The sequence below is a fragment of the Callospermophilus lateralis genome, chromosome 4, assembly GCF_048772815.1.
Source record: "Callospermophilus lateralis isolate mCalLat2 chromosome 4, mCalLat2.hap1, whole genome shotgun sequence".
Lineage (NCBI taxonomy): Eukaryota > Metazoa > Chordata > Mammalia > Rodentia > Sciuridae > Callospermophilus > Callospermophilus lateralis.
Genome location: NC_135308.1, coordinates 120,715,829 through 120,734,135, shown reverse-complemented (window position 1 = coordinate 120,734,135; position 18,307 = coordinate 120,715,829). Strand labels below are relative to the sequence as shown.

The following is an 18,307-nucleotide window of genomic DNA, read 5'->3' as shown; positions in this document are numbered from 1 at the left end:
AGAACAATTACTGTATTAAGTAAAATAAGGAGTACCTGAACATAAGTACTTTGATACTCTCACAGCTAATCTGTTAGCTGAGTTGGCTACTAAATGAGTAATGATCAAGATGTAATATAGTGTGGGTGTACCAAAAAAATGACTTATGTCTCAGGCAGAACAGAGCAGGACAGTGGGAGATTTCATTACACTACTCCGTATGGCATGCAATTCAAAATGTATCCATTTTTTCGTTCTGGAACTTTCCACTTAATATTTCTGGGCTATGGTTGACCATGAAACAATGGAGAATGAAATCGTGGACAAGAGGGGACACTGTAAATGAATAAGTAAAATTTTTTGCATAGCAAATGTTATAGGCTTGAGCTCTGGGACATTCACACATTCAGTAATGGAATAGCAGAGGGCCTGTGGCTCCATGGTAGAGCCCTTGATTAGCACATGGGAAACATGGAGTTTCATCCTCAGTACCACATAAAAATAAATAAATTAATTAAAGGTATTGTGTCTCTCTACAACTAAAAATATTTTAAAAAGGAATGAACTAGCAGAGAAAGAGTGGGAAAGAGTGAGAAGGAGCAGCCTGTGAAGTCGGACGTAAGCAAGAAGGTGAGAGAGAAAAAGCTTCTAGTGATATGAAGTGGTTCACTCAGCTAAATGCTGATGAGAGATCAAGTAGGAAGAGCAGATGATCACTGGAATTGCACCCAGGTCATGGGAAAAGTCCTAGGGCAGCAGACATGGCTGAGTGAGACAGAAGCTAGATTGGAAAGAGCTGAAGAGAGATGGGAGGTGGGGATGCGCTTCTCCCCTAGAAGTCTTGCCATAGAGACAGCAGAGGCTGAGGTTGTACTTGGAGGGTGGTGTAGGGTCAGTGGAATGTTCTTTGTAGGATGGGAGAATGCTGGGGCCCTTTGCACAATGACGGAGGTGATGGAGCAGAGAGGGAGAAACTCAGCTGGGAGTTGTGAGGCATGGGACAGAGGCTGCATGTGGAGATGCTGCCTTTGCCAGGAGCAAAGGCCCTTCATCCCAGAAACAGTGGGAGGGAAGGAAGGATCAGTGAGGGGAAGGTGTGACTGCTGGTTTGTGACAGGGGGAGAACTTTGTAGTGCTTCTTTGAAATGGCTTTTTTTTTTTTTTAATGTTATATATAAGCAAAGGTTATCTGCTAAGAGCAGAGGATGGTGGAAGGTTAGGGGGCAGAGAGGGTATCAGATGTGTGTGTTGGGCTCTCAACAAAGAATGGGAGAAGTGAAATAATCATAGTTGTTTTGGAAAGGGGGACAACACAGGAAGAATCCAGAGAAGTGACTGAGGTGACCATGCTGACTTGAGGCCATATGAGATGCATGGCTATGGATTCAAAGTAAGGTTTATTAGCCTGCTTGTGGATTTTCCTCCAGCCATTGCCAGCTTTCAGTGCAGGTGAGGATATAGAAGATATTAAGAGTACCAAGTTCTTTCTTTTCTCTTTTTCTAATATATGTGATTTTTTTTTTCTCCAGATACCAAACTAGGGGTCTAAACAAGGACAGACAAAATATGCAATGCAACCATTTAATGATAACATTTGTATTTTACAGTATGCAGAATTTCACTCCTGTGGTTAATTAGTAATGCAAGCTTATCTGTCTCAGATTTAGATGAAAAGCATAAATCTAAGTTAATAAAATTGGGGAATAGCACAGCCCATTTAATCCCTCCTTAATGGCTTATGATCAGTCAGATGCAGGCAAGTGTTCTTTCAAAGCTTAAAACAGATTGATATATAAATTGTGAGTGTGTTTGTAAAGCTGCATAAATGGAATAATTTTTATGAAAATTCTTAAACTGAAGGTCACACACTTTGTGTAAACACATTCTTCCTTTGGTCAGTCTTCACTTTTAAGGGTTGGCTTTCCACTCCTTTAAGAATTTTATACTGCCCAAGAGAGTGGTTATTTTTCCTATTTTTGGAGATGACTATATAGATGCTAAACAGCTTGGATTTTGCCTAAATTCCATGGGTTTTTACATAGCCTTTTGTTGTATTATTGTCTGATATTGGGAAATACTTGTATCATTTAAGATTAAGTCTTGATTATATCTATAATAAAAAACTGAATGTACTGTAGAGTATTTGATAATCAAGGTTGTAGGTAAGTTTTCACCAGCATTAGCTTTATTAGTAAGCTGAAAATATGGGGTTACTATTAAATAAAACACACATTAGTGAACAGTATGGCTCTTAGGAGAAAGGCTATATTTTATTCCTGCTTCTGTAAAAATGCTATTTGTTTGAAGGGGCAACAATGGTAGTATGACACACTATACTAGTGGCAGTGTGTCCCTTAATGTGGCAAGGTAACCAAATGAGCTGAAGAAGGAAGGAAAACTTTGCAGTTACACTCCACACCCCTGAATGTACTGAGTGAGGTCGCGGTTTTGACAATGGTTTCTCCATGCCACCCTGCAGAGAAAAGGGAAACACAAGCAAAGGTTAAAACATATCTGCATTGCAGTGTACATACTTAAATCTCTTTGTGGGAACAAAATATCTTATCCATAAATATCATACAGGCTATAACTAGACCTCGATACTGCTACTGATTAAGTGGAGATGAGTATACAAGGTGCTTTGCTGCTCCTCAGAGGGACCCATAGGGCACAGAATGCTGAACACAAATGTTGAGTTATGTGCATGGAACATTTATTTATAGCAAAAGTAGTTTCACATATGACAAGGAGGCCAACATGGGGTGCATGCGTGTAACTGTAGCAGCTCAGGAGGACTGCAAGTTCAAAGACAGCCTTTGCAATTTAGTGAGGTCCTGTCTCCAAATAAAAAATTAAAAAGGACTGGGGCTGTGTCCCTTTAGTATGCTGTTTTTAAGTCCTGTGGGTGTAAACTGAGGATGTTTATAGCAACACAATTTATAATAACTAAAGTGTGGATCCAATCTAGATGCCCTTCAGTAGATAAATGGATAAAGAAAATGTGGCATATATACACAATGGAATATTTATTACTCAGCATAAAAGAGAACAAAATCATGGCATTTGCAGATAAATGGATGGATTTGAAGAATGTAATGCTAAGTGAAGTAGCCAAGCCCCAAAAACTAAATGCCGAATGTCTTCTCTGCTATAAGGAACCTGATTCATAATGGGGATGTGGAGGGGGGCATAGGAGAAATAGACAAAGTTTAGATATGTCAAAGGGGAGGGAGGAGAAGGGAGGAAGAATGGGGGTAATAAAGAAGGTGGAATGAGACGAACATCATTACCCTAAGTACATATATGAAAACTCGAATGGTGTGAATCTACTTTGTATTCAACCAGAGACATGAAAAATTGTCCCCTATTTGTGTAATATAAATTGAATTGCATTCTGCTGTCATAAATATATAACAAATTAGAATAAATAAAATAAATTTTTAAAAATTCTCACTAGTCAAAAAAAAAAAAAAAAAAAAAAAAAGGACCGGATATGTGGATCAATGATTAAGTGTCCCTGGTTCTATCCCTTATACAACTCACCCGCCCCCCCCCAAAAAAAAATAAAGATATGAAAGAACTAGTAGAGTGTGGAGAATATTTAGAAATTCCTAAAATCAATGAGGAGTAAATAGGCAAGACTGTGAATCAGATCAAGCAGATTGTCTCTTCTGAAGGAGGTAATACACTGTGTCCCTTAGGCCCCAAAGGACAACTTTACATTCAGAAGGACACTTAGGTCTTTGAATTTTTTCTCTCACTGTATATATCAACAGCAGGGTAAAACAGTTTCCCCTTTCAAACCTTAAAACATACCATGCTCTAATGCCTTGTGGGTCACGGACAACCCTCTTTGCACAAGTCACAGCTTGAGAGATGTCATCTTGCAACAGAGCTGGAAGAGAGGTGGTGAGGCATGAAAAGGATGTTCTAGCAATTTCATTGGAAGTTTACACTTAGCCAGTTTTATTATGTTAGGCAGAGGAAAGCAAACCAAGAAGTTCTTTTCCAAGAATTTATATATCTCTGATTGTTGTGAGTAACTTCCTTTTAATTCTTTTCCTTGTTGACATGAAATAACACATTGTTTCTCAGTTACTAAAGTTGTTGGAATTATTATTTTTTAGTTGTAGTTGGACACAATACCTTCATTTTATTTATTTGTATGTGGTGCTGAGGATCGAACCCAGGGCCTCTTACGTGCTAGGTCAGTGCTCTGCTGCTAGCCACAACCCTAACCCCTGGAATGATTAAGTAATATGGAAGAAAGGACCCTATGCACACTGTGAAAAAAGACATGCCCAGAAATTTTTTACTCAGGAATTCTACCATTGATGATTTATCCCCCCAAAATAATAAGAGATCTGGGGATATGGCTCAGTGGCAAAATCACAAAAATGAAAAAGAATTTTATAAAAAGAGAGAGACAGAGAGAGAAAATGTATCAAAACTCTACACATGTATCCATAAAGCCATTTGTAACAATTCATGACAGGGAAAAGTGGAAACAACCTAATAGTGGAATTCTCTTCACCCTTTCAAATAATAATAACAGATTTGTATGTGATAAGTGCAAATTGTAGAGCAGGATATGTAATAAAATTTAATTTTTGTAAAAACATATTTGTATCTGGCTACGTATGTGTTTGATATAACTTTACATTTATATACATGTTGATTCTGAAAGAGTATGTAGTTATCCATGCTTATACATCTCTGGGTAGTAAGACTATGGATGCTATTTCATTTTGCTTTTATTTGCTACATGTTATTCAATGATCATAGATTATTATGTAATACAAATAATTTTAGGTAAATTAGCTAGATTAAAAATAAAATTCTAAAATTGATCTTCTCTTGGGAATTTTAACATTTAAAATTTTTAAAAAATATCAAGCCCAATATGTATGCACTATTTTATACACTAAAATTTGTACATGCTATTTCTATTTTCATGAGTTCAGGAGTCTAGTACTCCCATACCTTATATATGTAATGCATCTTGTGAGTTCTTTTTCTTATTAAAACACAATGTTTCATCCCAAGTATATAAATACATAAGGTAATGTTTTAGGTGTGATAATGATTATTTAGGAATTGTATGTTTTGGAGATTCAAGCTAGAGGATTTAGAAATAAAATGTCAACATTTCTAATTCATTTTAAAATCTCTCAGCAAAATGTACACATACATACAAGAAGAATCTATGGAAAGATGTTAATTATTGTTGAAAGTGTACAATATGCTAAGTGAATGTAGCCATTCATTATATGAAAATCTCACTTTCTACATACGTAGGACCTTTCATAATAGCTCATAAAACAATCAAAAGACCACACAATCAAAAGATCCCTAAGCCATTCTCAGTGAATACATGGAATAGCAAAGTTTTGGAAAAGCTTTAATAAGGCCATTAACAATAAATGAGCAGGCACTCTACCACTGAGCTAAATCCCCAGCCCTAGGTTTCTATACAGGGAATTTTGAGGATAACAATCACTTTCTAGAAGTTGAGATGGATATTTTTCTAGCTCCCTGACAAACCCTTACAAGGCTATTTGATTTGCTTGAACATCTGTTCTTGTAAATATATGCAGGTAGTTCTTGTGCCATCACTCAAATATTATCTAGTCTTACCATTGCAGGATATACCACAGGCATTAACTGCTCTTGGGGTTTTGCCATCATTACACCAGTAGTGGCTATTGATCTGGAATATCCCATAGTCAGTACTTTGGTCTCCAGGGTTGTAGTTTGTAGCTCTGGTGTTGTAACTACTCTCCCATTTGGCCAGACACACCCCTGAAAAGAAATTGGTTTTTGTAATAAATAGCAACACCAACTGATTTATATACTGTGTATCAAAACCAATTCTATGCAACTAATTGTATTTTACTAGCGACTTACTTTGTAAGTATAAGATGTGTTTAATTCATAAAATATGGTAACAGGTTAGGGTTATTTTGTTGTTTGAGATAGGGTCTCACTGAGTTCCCAGGGTGGTCTCCTGGGCTCAAGTGATCCTCCTACCTCAGCTCCCCAAGTAGCTGGGACTACAGGTCTGAGCCACCATGCCTGCCTGGTTCAACACCTTTGTTATAGAGGGTTCCTAGGAAAATCCTTTTGTAGCACAAATCAGTTTATAAGATTGTGAAGCAAGATAAGGTACTTCAAAAAATATTTTAATTGCTATTTTTCCACTGCTTTTGCCTTCCCCTGTTTTCATCTCTCAGACAACATTGAGCCTAGAACAGAAAATAAGCTATTGAGAAGGGTGTACAAATTCAAAGCAGATACATAGGTGATGGGAAAATGCTTTATTAGAAACAATTAAGAATTTTTCTGAGAGAGATTTTCTTGTAATACCTAAAGGTGAATTTGGAATTTAAGTTTGAATCTTGAAACCAAGAATTATGGAATAGGAAAGGTATTCTGTGATTTTGTTCAACCACCCATTCATGTACTTACTTGCTCATTCATTTACAAATAGCTGTGGAAGGTAAATGTTTGGGGTCAATCTGAAAAGTACAGAGATTGGAGAATATGAAGTATGCTGTAAAGTAACTATTCGTCATGGAATGTTTGAATGTTGTTGAAGAAATTGAAAATTAATCAACTTAAAATGAATTATAAATCATTTCATGTTGGATTATAGAAATCTTTTTTATGTGATTTTTTTATACCTTTATTTTATTTATTTATATGTGGTGCTGAGGATCAAACCCAGGGCCTTGCACATGCTAGGCGACGCTCTGCCCATGAGCCACAATCTCAGCGCCAAGTTATAGAGATCGTTATATAAATAGTGAGGGGGTGGGGAATGAGAGGTCCTACCACCTTTTTCTGGAGAATTCAACATAATTTTGAAAGATTTTGCTATGAAACATACACTGTCATAGTAAGGAGTTTGTTTTGTAGGCTTTTGTGGGATTGAACCCAGGGTGTTCTACCACTGAGCTACATCCTCAGCATGTTGGGTTTTAGAGACAGGGTCTCACTAAGGTCTCCAGGCTGGCCTCAAACTTGAGATGCTCCTGCCTCAGGCACCAGAGTCGCTGGGAGTACACATGTGGGCCATGGTGGCTGGCATGGCAGAATAATTTTTTAAAAAAGAAAAATAACTGTGTACTCTAGGCTGAGAACCTGATTTCCAAACAGGTCCTTCAGTGTATGTGGGGCATTGAATCTGAGGCAACTGCCCACCTAGTGGCACGAGCAGAGGACATCAGGTCCTGTTGGACTCAGAATGGTATAGAATCTTTCCCTCCCATGCCCACATCCCTTCACCTGCTATCTCTAATTCTAGAGGACCAAAATGATGTTTTCAACCATTGTAAAAACAAAGAGGAAGACCCAACTTACAGTTTGCCAGGCTGATTCTGCGGTAGCCATCCATTCCAAGTCTTTTTAGAGTTCTGGCCAACTCACACCTTTCATAGACCTTGCCCTGGACTATGACAGAGAGGAGAAGAAGCCCCAGAATCAGGAAAGCCTTCATGTTGATAGGGAAGTCAGACCACTAGGCTGAGCTAGGGAAGCTGGCCCCAGTATTTAATGTCTTGGAACTTCCTTCTTTTTCTAGTGGTTAGGGGCTACGCCCTAGGAGCTGTGTGCAGAACAGGAACTACTTAGTGATTTGTCTCTGTTTAAGGTGTTTTTATTTTATTTTATTTTATTTATATATTTTTTAAATTTGGAATTAACATTTATTGACACTTACAAATTACTGGTAATCTGGGGGGTTATAGTTTTGTAATTATATTTTAAAGAGCCCTTATCCTGGAGAGATACATTCTGAAATATCCCCAGAATGGCCTGATGCCTGAGATCTGCTTCAAAGTCACACAGGGCAGGGGGCAGGACGGTTGTGGATGGCTGGCGGATCGAGCTTCGTACTGGGGACACAGCGGTTCCTTATACTGTTCTGTGTATTGTACCACATGTTCGAAGTTCTTCATATTTTAAAAGCATAAAAAGAGACTTGGCCAAGCTGACTACCACTCCTCCACTTTCAGTCCCACCCAAACTTCTTCCCCTAAGCCAATCCCACGATTTGGGGAGCATGTATGCCCAAGTCTGCTCTGCTCCCCAGCTCCCCGCAAAGGCGCGGGGTGAGGTCCTAGGCTAGGGAAATGCTTTAACTGGAATCCTGCCAGCAGCGTCACGATCCTCAGTGGCTCAGAGACTTGCGGCCCTTGAGCATGCGACGGAGGATGACCTGAACGCCCTGCTGCAAGACAGGGAGGCCCCAGGAGTCTGGGAACCCCAACCATATCCTGGGCTTAACAACCTGCCACCTAGTTGCGCCGCCGACTTGCCGGCGGGGCCCAATAGGGATCCGGCGGAGAAAGCCACGTCCAGATTCGGGTCACGCTGTCCCAGCCGCCAAAGATTCCGGAGCCCACAACTACGCGGCTAAGGGGTGGGAAAGGAGAGTTATTTTATTTTATTTTTTTTATTATGTTTGAAGACAGAGATTGGGATGTTCTGAGAATTATTCTATAGGAAAATAAAGTCACAATATTGTTTAAATTCTCTTTATGAAGTTGAGCAAGTATAAAGAAAGGGAAACAACTGTTTTTGTACAGCTTAAAATCAGCTGTGGTTTTTGAGTTTCTTTAATTCTTTCTTTTTTTTAAAAAATAGTTTTTTAGTTGTAGTGGGACACACAGTACCTTTGTTTATTGATTTTTTTTTTTTTTTAATGTTTTTGCTGAGGATTGAACCTGTGAATCACACATGCTAGGCAGGCACTCTGCCACTGAGCTACAGCCCCAGCCCCTTTCTTTTTATTCAATTGTTTTGTGTACTTTCACTATTTTTAATAATCTTTTTCACTTAAAATTATTTTATGTATACTTTTCACAAAATGGACATGACACATATTCCTGTCATCTCTCTCTCTCTCTCTCTCTCTCTCTCTCTCTCTCTCTCTCTCTCTGTACCAGGGTATGAACTCAGAGGCACTCAACCACTGAGCCATATCCCCAGCCCAATTTTTGTATTTTATTTAGAGACAGAGTCTCATGAGTTTCTTAGCACCTTGCGGTTCCTGGGGCTGGCTTTGAACTCACAATCCTCCTGTCTCAGTCTCTGGATCTGCGAGGATAACAGGCGTGTACCACCATGCCTGGTTGTACCTGTCATCTTAATGGTTATACAGCAGGATGCCATGTTGCTCACCTAGTTTCCTACTGTGGTATTTTTGTTACTTTTATAAATTTTACACACACACACACACACACACTCATACACACACATGTATATGTAAATTTAAACTTGATTGCTTTAAATTGCACATTTAATATCACAAAAAGCTCTACAATGCCTGCTTTCCCCATGTTGATCATAAAGTCCTCCTGGTAAGAAAATGAAAATTTTATCACATCCGTCAGCTATACTGAAAAAACAATGGATAATTTACACATCAAATCTTCATCCGGAACATTTTACAAAATACATACTCTGGTACACATCTGAATTCATCCTATAATTGGACTTTAAAAAGTCATTAAAGAAAAGGAAAAAAAAAAAAAAAACCTCTAACTTAACACTGACAAGCCTAGGAAATAATGCTGATGGCAAGAGAGAAAGAGCTTTAAATGTTGAATGCAACTTAGGTAAAGGAGATGAAGAAATTACTTGTTGAATGTATATTTAAATGTATCTGTTAGTAAGAGCTTTCTTTCTTTCTTCTTTTTTCTTTTTTGTAGTTATTAATGGACTCATGCCTTTATTTTATTTGTTTATTTTTATGTGGTGCTAATCATTGAACCAAGTACTTCACACCTGCTAGGCAAGTGCTCTGCCACTGAGCTACAGTCCCAGCCCCAAGAGTTTTGTTTTTAATGAATTTCAATAAGGTGGACAAGGCTTTTGCCTCTTGTGGTTTCTGTCTTCACACCTGTGAAATCTTGACTAAAGAAACTGAATCATGGGACTTGACATTTAGGAAAAAGTATAACACTGAGGACAAGGGGAAAATGACGTCAGTATTTTCTTAATGTTCCTAAGATTATAACAAATCAATCACATTAAAGAAGAATATCAAGGATAATGTGTTGGATTTCACATTGCTTATGTTTTATGAGTTAGTTACGTACAATATCTCAATGACAAAAATAAGAATTCAATGTAGACTCTCTTGAGAAACTTAAAAAAGTAAATGTTAGCCTCAATTAGTTTTTTTTTTTTTTTTTTTTTTTTTTTTGTGTGTGTGTGTGTGTGTGTATGTGTTGGTTCTGGGATTGAACCCATGGGCAATTAACCACTGAGCCACATCCCCAACTCTTTTAATTTTTTAATTTTGAGACAGAGTCTTGCTAAGTTGCTGAGGCTGGTTTTAACTTGTGATCTTCTTGCCTCAACCTCCCAAGGTGTTGGGATGACAGGAATGGGCCACCAAGCCTGGCTCAATTAATTTTTTTTTTAATTTTTAGTTGTAATTGGACACAATACCTTTATTTTATTTACTTATTTATATGTGGTGCTGGGGATAGAACCCAGGGCCTTGCACATGCTAGGTTAGCGCTCTATCCCGCTGAGCCACAACCCCAGTCTTCCATTAGTTTTTAAATTTGGGAAATGGTATAATATATATTTTGGGGCATCCATGATAGAAAACACTGAAATTATTCAGACTTCTATTTCTACTTTTAGCATATCCTTGATGTACTCTGGGGTAACTCTAAAAACAAAAAAGAATGCCAGAATTTAAGTGAGAGTCAAGGGGAAATGGAAAGAAGATGGGAGGATAATGAAATTGCCTAGTAACAACAAACATGATTTTTAAGGTTTCCTCGCAAATATTACCAGATTATATATTTTAGCTCAATAGCATTGGGCTACTGGCAGTGACCAGAAAAATGAGTAGAGTGTCCTAATGGGTCCCTGTTAAGTTTTCAACTAAACTGTGATTTGAACGGCCCATTAATGAAGGGCTGATGACCCAGCCTGGCTTGGTAAGGCTGGCTGTGGGGGGCTTACTGTCTGTTCTTCTCTCTTTCTTTCAAAATTTCCCTTGAATGGAACTGGAGGCTCTCATGCTAAGTGAAATAAGCCAAAACTCAAAGGCCTAATGTTCTCTCTGATATCTCTGATATGTGGATGTGACTGACAATGAGGGGTTGTGGCAGGGAGTGGGGTGATGCTCACCTGTCTTGACAGGAGGGAATGGAGGGAAGGGAGGGGGAATGGGAATGGAAAGGACAGTAGAATGTACTGAACATAACTTTCCTATGTTCACATCTGAATAAACGACCAGTGTAATTTCATATCATGTAAAACCACGAGTGGGGAGTTATACTCCATGCATGCATGATATGTCAAAATACATTCTACTGTCATGTATAACTAAAAGAACAAATTAAAAAATTTAAAATAATAAAAGACTTCTCTTAAAGGTCTAAGAACCTCTAACAGTCAGCAGAACAAAAACTCATCAGATTATAAAATTAACAAAAGAGTAATTCTGCAAATGGCTTAATCATGAGCATGTTATCCATCATCTTTTTTTTGAGACAGGGAGTATGGACTTAAGTATAAATAAAACTCTTGTATATTTTAAATGTTTCTTTCATTTATCTGAAGGGTTTTTGAAAAATCTCAGCTTTAAAATATCCTTTATTGACCATTAAAAATTACCCCTTCTTTTAGTCTTTTTTATGATACTGTTGAAGACTACCCAGCAGTGAGGTAGTCAAAAGTTTCAGGAGCATTTTGGAAGAGACACATTACATTTATTTACTTGGAAAGAAATATTTTATTCTAAGATGTCTATTTTATCATTGAGACGTATTCTCAAAGCAAATCTTCTCTAAGATACTTAAGTACTCAGGATAGAACACAATGACTTATTAAAAGTTACAAAGACTAAGGAAAGCAAGCACGAGTCAATAAAACTACAACTCAGCATTCCAATATTTCCACAAGGTATCTATCTTCACTATGAAATGCAAAAAGACTAGTAATATTGAGTGAAATGATCTCTAATCTGTAAATTACACTCATGTGCCCAAATGGAAGACTATGGGAAAGAAGTACAGAGAGCTGCACCCCAGGACTGCTTTGTCCAAGCTTAAAAATTTTAATTGAGGGCAAGGCAAGGATGAGGGATGGGTATAGATTAGGCTCTACATGCAAACAACAAAACAAAAAACAAAAACCAGAAAAACAACAACAATTAAACAAAAGCAAATAAACAAAATCCAAAACAAAAAACATCAAATTAAAATACTTTAAGCAGATTGTTTTATTTTATTTTTTTATTTAAAAAAAATTTTAGTTATACATGGACATGATATCTTCATTTTGTTTGTTTTATTTTAATGTGGTGCTGAGGATTGAACCCAGTACCTCACATTTACAAGGCAAGCACTCTGCCACTGAGCCCCAGTCCCAGCCTGTAGCGGATTGTTTTAGATGTTTATTTGATACAAAAATGTAGTCAGGTAGCATAAATTATTTCTTTTCATTACAAAAACTCCATATATTAAGGATTGAACAATTGGGGGAAAACAAATCTAGAAACATTTTTATTTTATTTTTTGCCTGAAAAAATAAACCCTCTAAAAACTAAACCCTCTAAAAAGGCTCTACGAAAGAGCCTTGAGAATATCATACTCTGCAGTGAAACTACTTCAGTTCTTCCACAAAGTGCTCATCTATTGAAAGCAAATTCTGCTTAATACAAACTCTATAGGCTTTTCTTTTTCTTTTTTTAAGTATTTTTAGTTGTAGATGGACACAAATCCTCTGTTTTTATTTATTTATTTTTATATGGTGCTGAGAATTGAACCCATAGTGTCACATGTGCCAGGAAAGTGCTCTGCCACTGAGTTAGAACCCCAGCCCACCTCTGTTGGCCTTTCTAATGAAGGATCATTTGCAAGCAGCAAATATCCCAAGCTTTATGTTGTTAAAAATCACCACTGGGCTGGGGACGTGGCTCAAGTGGTAGCGCGCTCGTCAGGCATGCGTGAGGCCCAGGTTTGATCCTCAGCACCACATACAAACAAAGTTGTTGTGTCCGCCAAAAACTAAAAAAAAAAAAAAAATATTAAAAAATTCTCTCTCTCTCTCTTTAAAAAAAAAAAAAAAAAAAAAATCACCACCATCCCAAATGTTTCCCAGTCCTGTCGGTCAACCTGTTTGGTCTCTTTGGATTTTGATGCTATTGGTTTAGAGCAATTGGTTAGCTGACTGTCTTCAAATACTTCTGTGCCATCTTCAAATACTTCCAGAACCAGATCTGCTTTGTGGAGAGTCCTTTCCACCTGCCAGTGTCTGTCTGCAAACTGGAACATCCCTTTAATGGGACTGGTGTGTTGCATAATGGGAACAGTGGAAATTTTTTCTTCTAAATCAATCCCTTATGTCCCTGTACTCACGCTGTGGGTTTGCAGAACAATCATCTCTTGTCCAAGTACAGCCAGTTTCATCTGTGAGATGGACCACTTTTTTGATCATGAGAAAAGCTGTTATCTTCATTATTATTCAGTAGTCAACATGACTGTAATGTTTACTTAGCATCCTTCACCAGGTTTGTCTAGCAGTGGTGGTTCCTTTGGCACAACACTACTATATGGTAGCCACCATTGGGGTGACATGGAGGAGGTACTGGTTCTCCTGGAAGTCTTTCATAATCATAGGGTTCCTCAGAGCACATTCCATTTCTTCTCTAAGCTACTACTCTGGGTTGCTGGGAGATGTGTGAAGATAGTCCTTTGCTCACCACCACTATCCCATGATTTATATTATTAAAAATTAGTGATTTCTTATCTTAAATAAGGCTCATGGAACAACGTTCCTATATCTCCACTTCCACAATGCTTTGCCTCCTGTTCCATGTTAGAACACAAGAGGTCACTTATAAAGCAATAGGACTTTACCACTGAAACCCACAGAAACACATTTATCCAACCAAGTGCTGCCTTCAAAGATAATCATGTCAGGAGGTTCAGCACACTCTCAGAATATGAACAAACACTTCCTGAACTCAGAAAGAACTGTGCTGTGGATCTGCCTAGGAAGAAAAGATTCTGAGCCACATCAAGGTTAAAACTTTGTGGTTACCCTTATTTTGCATGAGTGAAAGTTTCTTTCTGCTTGACCTTTAATGGTTACTAGCTTTCGCTGTGAATGAGTGTTTGAGAATCCTGTTCAAAAATTAAAAAAAAATAATCACATTGTTCAGATGAGGCCTACCTTTGAGTCTTTAATAATAAAGAGTGAGACAGATTCGGGAGACCCAAAGAGAATGAAAATGGTTCAAAGAGATAGTCTCTGGTTCCCTTTGTATCCTTCCTCACTCACTTGAGAATACCCAGCTGTGGGCTGGGGATGTGGCCCAGTGGTAGGGCACTTGCCTAGCACTGTGAGACGCCCTGGGTTCAGTCCCCAGTACTGGAAAAACAAAACAGAACATCCATTATTATCTGTCTTGGTTTAAGCCTTCTGCTGATGAGGTTAAGTTTTCTTTTCAAGTGTTTGATGGACTTACATGTTTTGAGGATAGAATAAGCAAATATTTGCTTGCCACCAAGAGCCAAACTGATAGCCAAGATACCCTGCCTGATATATTGTGACTACTTCAAAGGGAAGACGTGTTTACACCCCTATGCCCCGGGTCTTTTTATTTTTTATGTCAGGGAGCACTTGACAACTGAGCTACATCCACACTCCTTTAGCTGGGACGGGAGTTAAGGGAAATGATAACATTCAACTCATACTGTTATTATTTCAATTGAAATAATGAGCAAGCTATTTAAAAATAAAAGAGCAAGTAGGTATGATGGGGCAGAGAATTTTCCCCCAGAAGTTCTGAATATTCTGCATGTTTTATTTGATGAAATATGAGTCTCTTGTCTTTTCAGAAAAGATGTCTTTAGATCCCAGACAATTTTGTCCTATTCCAATAGATAATAATTTATTAATTATTCACAATTCAGAATTTTGTCTTTATTTTTTCTTACAATTGAGGAAAAATAATTAATTATGGTGAATGTTGGGGACTTCAGGACTGGCAAATAGGAGATGAGGAAGGATCTCACAGACTTTGACTATTCCCCAAAACTAAGTCATCTTTAAAGTAAAGATTTGCCACAATTTATGATATTGTTAGAATGTTCAATGGGATAGAACCATCTCACATTTCTTGCACATCCCATGAAAATATCACCCAAAGAAGATTTAAAAGGCACAAGTCTACAAGGGCCATGAAAAGCAGAAGCGATGACGATGAGAAATGTAATACAATTTTATAATCCAGAGGGTGAAGGGCAATTTAGGATGATGGGTCTAGCTGACACATGAGTGCCTGTAGAAGGGGACATGAATACAAAGCAAGGTGACTGTTTTCCTAGAACTGGGAAAAGACTAAGGCAACTCTGAGGCAGGAGTGTATGGCAGGGCTATGAACAGGAAGACTGGTTGTAAGTCCATGTGGAGCAGTTCAACTCTCAGTGTTCTCCCTCAGGCCAGGACCAGAGCTTGCTCTTCCTTCTCAGCCTGAGGGGGAAGAAAGATGGAAAGATCAGGAAGAAAGTAAGACCCTGTGTGTGTGTGTGTGTGTGTGTGTGTGTGTGTGTGTGTGTGTGTTTCTCTCTCTCTTTCTCTTTTATTGTGGTACTAGGGATCAAACCCAGGGTCTCCTGCCTGCTAGCCAAGCTGCTTTACCACTGAGGTATTGTGCCCACCAGCCCAATTCAATGCTTTTAACAAGTGGAAAAACTATCCTTTTTGAAGTTATAATTTGTTGAGGAAATATTAATACAATAGTTGTCCCTTATTCCTAAGGGATATATTCCAAAACCCCAGGTGGCTATCTGAAACCACAGGCAGTACAGAACCCTGTATGTACTGTGTTTTTTATTTTATTGGCTATTGATGACAAAGCTTAATTTATAAATTATAAATATATGAATTAGACACAGTAGACTAACAATAACTAAAAATTAAATAGAACAATTACTGTATTAAGTAAAATAAGGGGCTTGAACATAAGCACTTGGATACTCTCACAGCTAATCTGGTAGCTGAGTTGGCTACTAAATGAGTAATGATCAGGAGGCAATAAAGGATGGTGCAATAAAGAAAGACTTATGTTCCATACAGGGCAGAGCAGGTCAGTGGGAGATTTCATCACACTACTCCCTATGGCATGCAATTCAAAATGTATCAATTGTTTCATTCTGGAACTTTCACTTAATATTTCTGGGTCACAGTTGACCATGATAACTGAAACAATGGAGAATAAAATCATGGACAAGAGGGGACCCCGTAAATGAATAAGTAAAATTTTTTGCATATCAAATGGTTATAGGCTTGAGCCCTTGGACATTCACACATTCAGTAATGGAGTAGCAGAGGGCCTGTGGCTCAATGGTAGAGCCCTTGATTAGCACATGGGAAACATGGAGTTTCATCCTCAGTACCACATAAAAATAAATAAATTAATTAAAGGTATTGTGTCTCTCTACAACTAAAAATATTTTAAAAAGGAATGAAATAGCAGAGAAAGAGTGGGAAAGAGGAACTGAGAAGGAGCAACCTGTGAAGTCGGATATAAGCAAGAAGGTGAGAGAGAAAAAGCTTCTAGTGATATGAAGTGGTTCACTCAGCTAAATGCTGATGAGAGATCAAGTAGGAAGAGCAGATGATCACTGGAATTGCACCCAGGTCATAGGAAAAGTCCTAGGGCAGCAGACATGGCTGAGTGAGACAGAAGCTAGATTGGAAAGAGCTGAAGAGAGATGGGAGGTGGGGATACGCTTCTCCCCTAGAAGTCTTGCCATAGAGACAGCAGAGGCTGAGGTTATACTTGGAGGGTGGTGTAGGGTCAGTGGAATGTTCTTTGTAGGATGGGAGAATGCTGGGGCCCTTTGCACAATGACGGAGGTGATGGAGCAGAGAGGGAGAAACTCAGCTTAGCTGGGAGTTGTGAGGCATGGGACAGAGGCTGCATGTGGAGATGCTGCCTTTGCCAGGAGCAAAGGCCCTTCATCCCAGAAACAGTGGGAGGGAAGGAAGGATCAGTGAGGGGAAGGTGTGACTGCTGGTTGGTGACAGGGGGAGAACTTTGTAGTGCTTCTTTGAAATGGCTTTTTTTTTTTTTTTTTAATGTTATATATAAGCAAAGGTTATCTGCTAAGAGCAGAGGATGGTGGAAGGTTAGGGGGCAGAGAGGGTATCAGATGTGTGTGTTGGGCTCTCAACAAAGAATGGGAGAAGTGAAATAATCATAGTCATTTTGGAAAGGGGGACAACACAGGAAGAATCCAGAGAAGTGACTGAGGTGACCATGCTGACTTGAGGCCATATGAGATGCATGGTTATGGATTCAAAGTAAGGTTTATTAGCCTGCTTGTGGATTTTCCTCCAGCCATTGCCAGCTTTCAGTGCAGGTGAGGATATAGAAGACATTAAGAGTACCAAGTTCTTTCTTTTCTCTTTTTGTAATATATGTGATTTTTTTTCCCTCCAGACACCAAACAAGGGGTCTAAACAAGGACAGACAAAATATGCAATGCAACCATTTAATGATAACATTTGTATTTTACAGTATGCGTAATTTCACTCCCGTGGTTAATTAGTTATGCAAGCTTTTCTGTCTCAGATTTAGATGAAATGCATGAATCTAAGTTAGTAAAATTGGGGAATAGCACAGCCCATTTAATCCCTCCATGGCTTCATGATCAGTCAGATGCAGGTAAGTGTTCTTTCAAAGCTTAAAACAGATTGATATATAAATTGTGAGTGTGTTTGTAAAGCTGCATAAATGGAAAATTCTTAAACCAAATGTCACACATTTTGTGCAAACACATTTTTCCTTCGATTAGTCTTCACTTTAGGCATTGGCTTTCCAATCCTTTAAGAATTTTATATTGCCCAAGAGAGTGGTTAATTTTCCTATTTTTGGAGATGACTGTATAGATGGAAGGCATTGGATGCTACACAGTTTGGATGTTGCCTAAATTCCATTGGTTTTTAGATAGCCTTTTTTGTATTGTTGTCTAATATTGGGAAATACTTGTATCATTTAAGATTAAGTCTTGATTATATCTTTAATAAAAAACCAAATGTACTGTAGATTATTTGATAATCAAGGTTGTAGGTAAGTTTTTCACCAGCATTAGCTTTATTAGTAAGCTGAAAATGGGGGGTTAGTATTAAGTAAAACACAAATTATGAATGGCATGGCTCTTAGGAGAAAGGCTATATTTTGTTCCTGCTTCTGTAATAATGCTACTTTTTTGAAGGGGAAACAATGGTAGTGTGACACACTACATTAGTGGTGTAATGGTGCAAAGAGACAAAATGAGCTGAAGAA

The 18,307-nt window shown here is 38.2% G+C and overlaps 1 protein-coding gene across 1 annotated transcript; it reads right to left on the bottom strand.

The window, feature by feature from the left end:
* Positions 1-1,546: 1,546 nt before the first annotated feature.
* On the bottom strand, positions 1,547-7,512 carry LOC143397087 (lysozyme C). The gene is made up of 4 exons (XM_076853094.1): positions 7,342-7,512; positions 5,617-5,781; positions 3,796-3,874; positions 1,547-2,452 (listed from the first exon to the last, which is right to left on the bottom strand). The coding sequence occupies exons 1-4, from the start codon at positions 7,475-7,477 to the stop codon at positions 2,386-2,388; spliced, it is 447 nt and encodes a 148-aa protein (XP_076709209.1). The 5' UTR covers positions 7,478-7,512; the 3' UTR covers positions 1,547-2,385.
* Between the last annotated feature and the right edge of the window lie 10,795 nt (positions 7,513-18,307).

Excerpts from the sequence above, each read along its gene's own strand:
- LOC143397087 (XM_076853094.1), bottom strand. The coding sequence starts at position 7,477 with ATGAAGGCTTTCCTGATTCTGGGGCTTCTTCTCCTCTCTGTCATAGTC. Across the intron at positions 5,782-7,341 it reads CAGAATCAGCCTGGCAAACT|GGGTGTGTCTGGCCAAATGG; the intron begins GTAAGTTGGGTC and ends ATTTCTTTTCAG. Across the intron at positions 2,453-3,795 it reads CCACAAGGCATTAGAGCATG|GGTGGCATGGAGAAACCATT; the intron begins GTATGTTTTAAG and ends TTTTCTCTGCAG.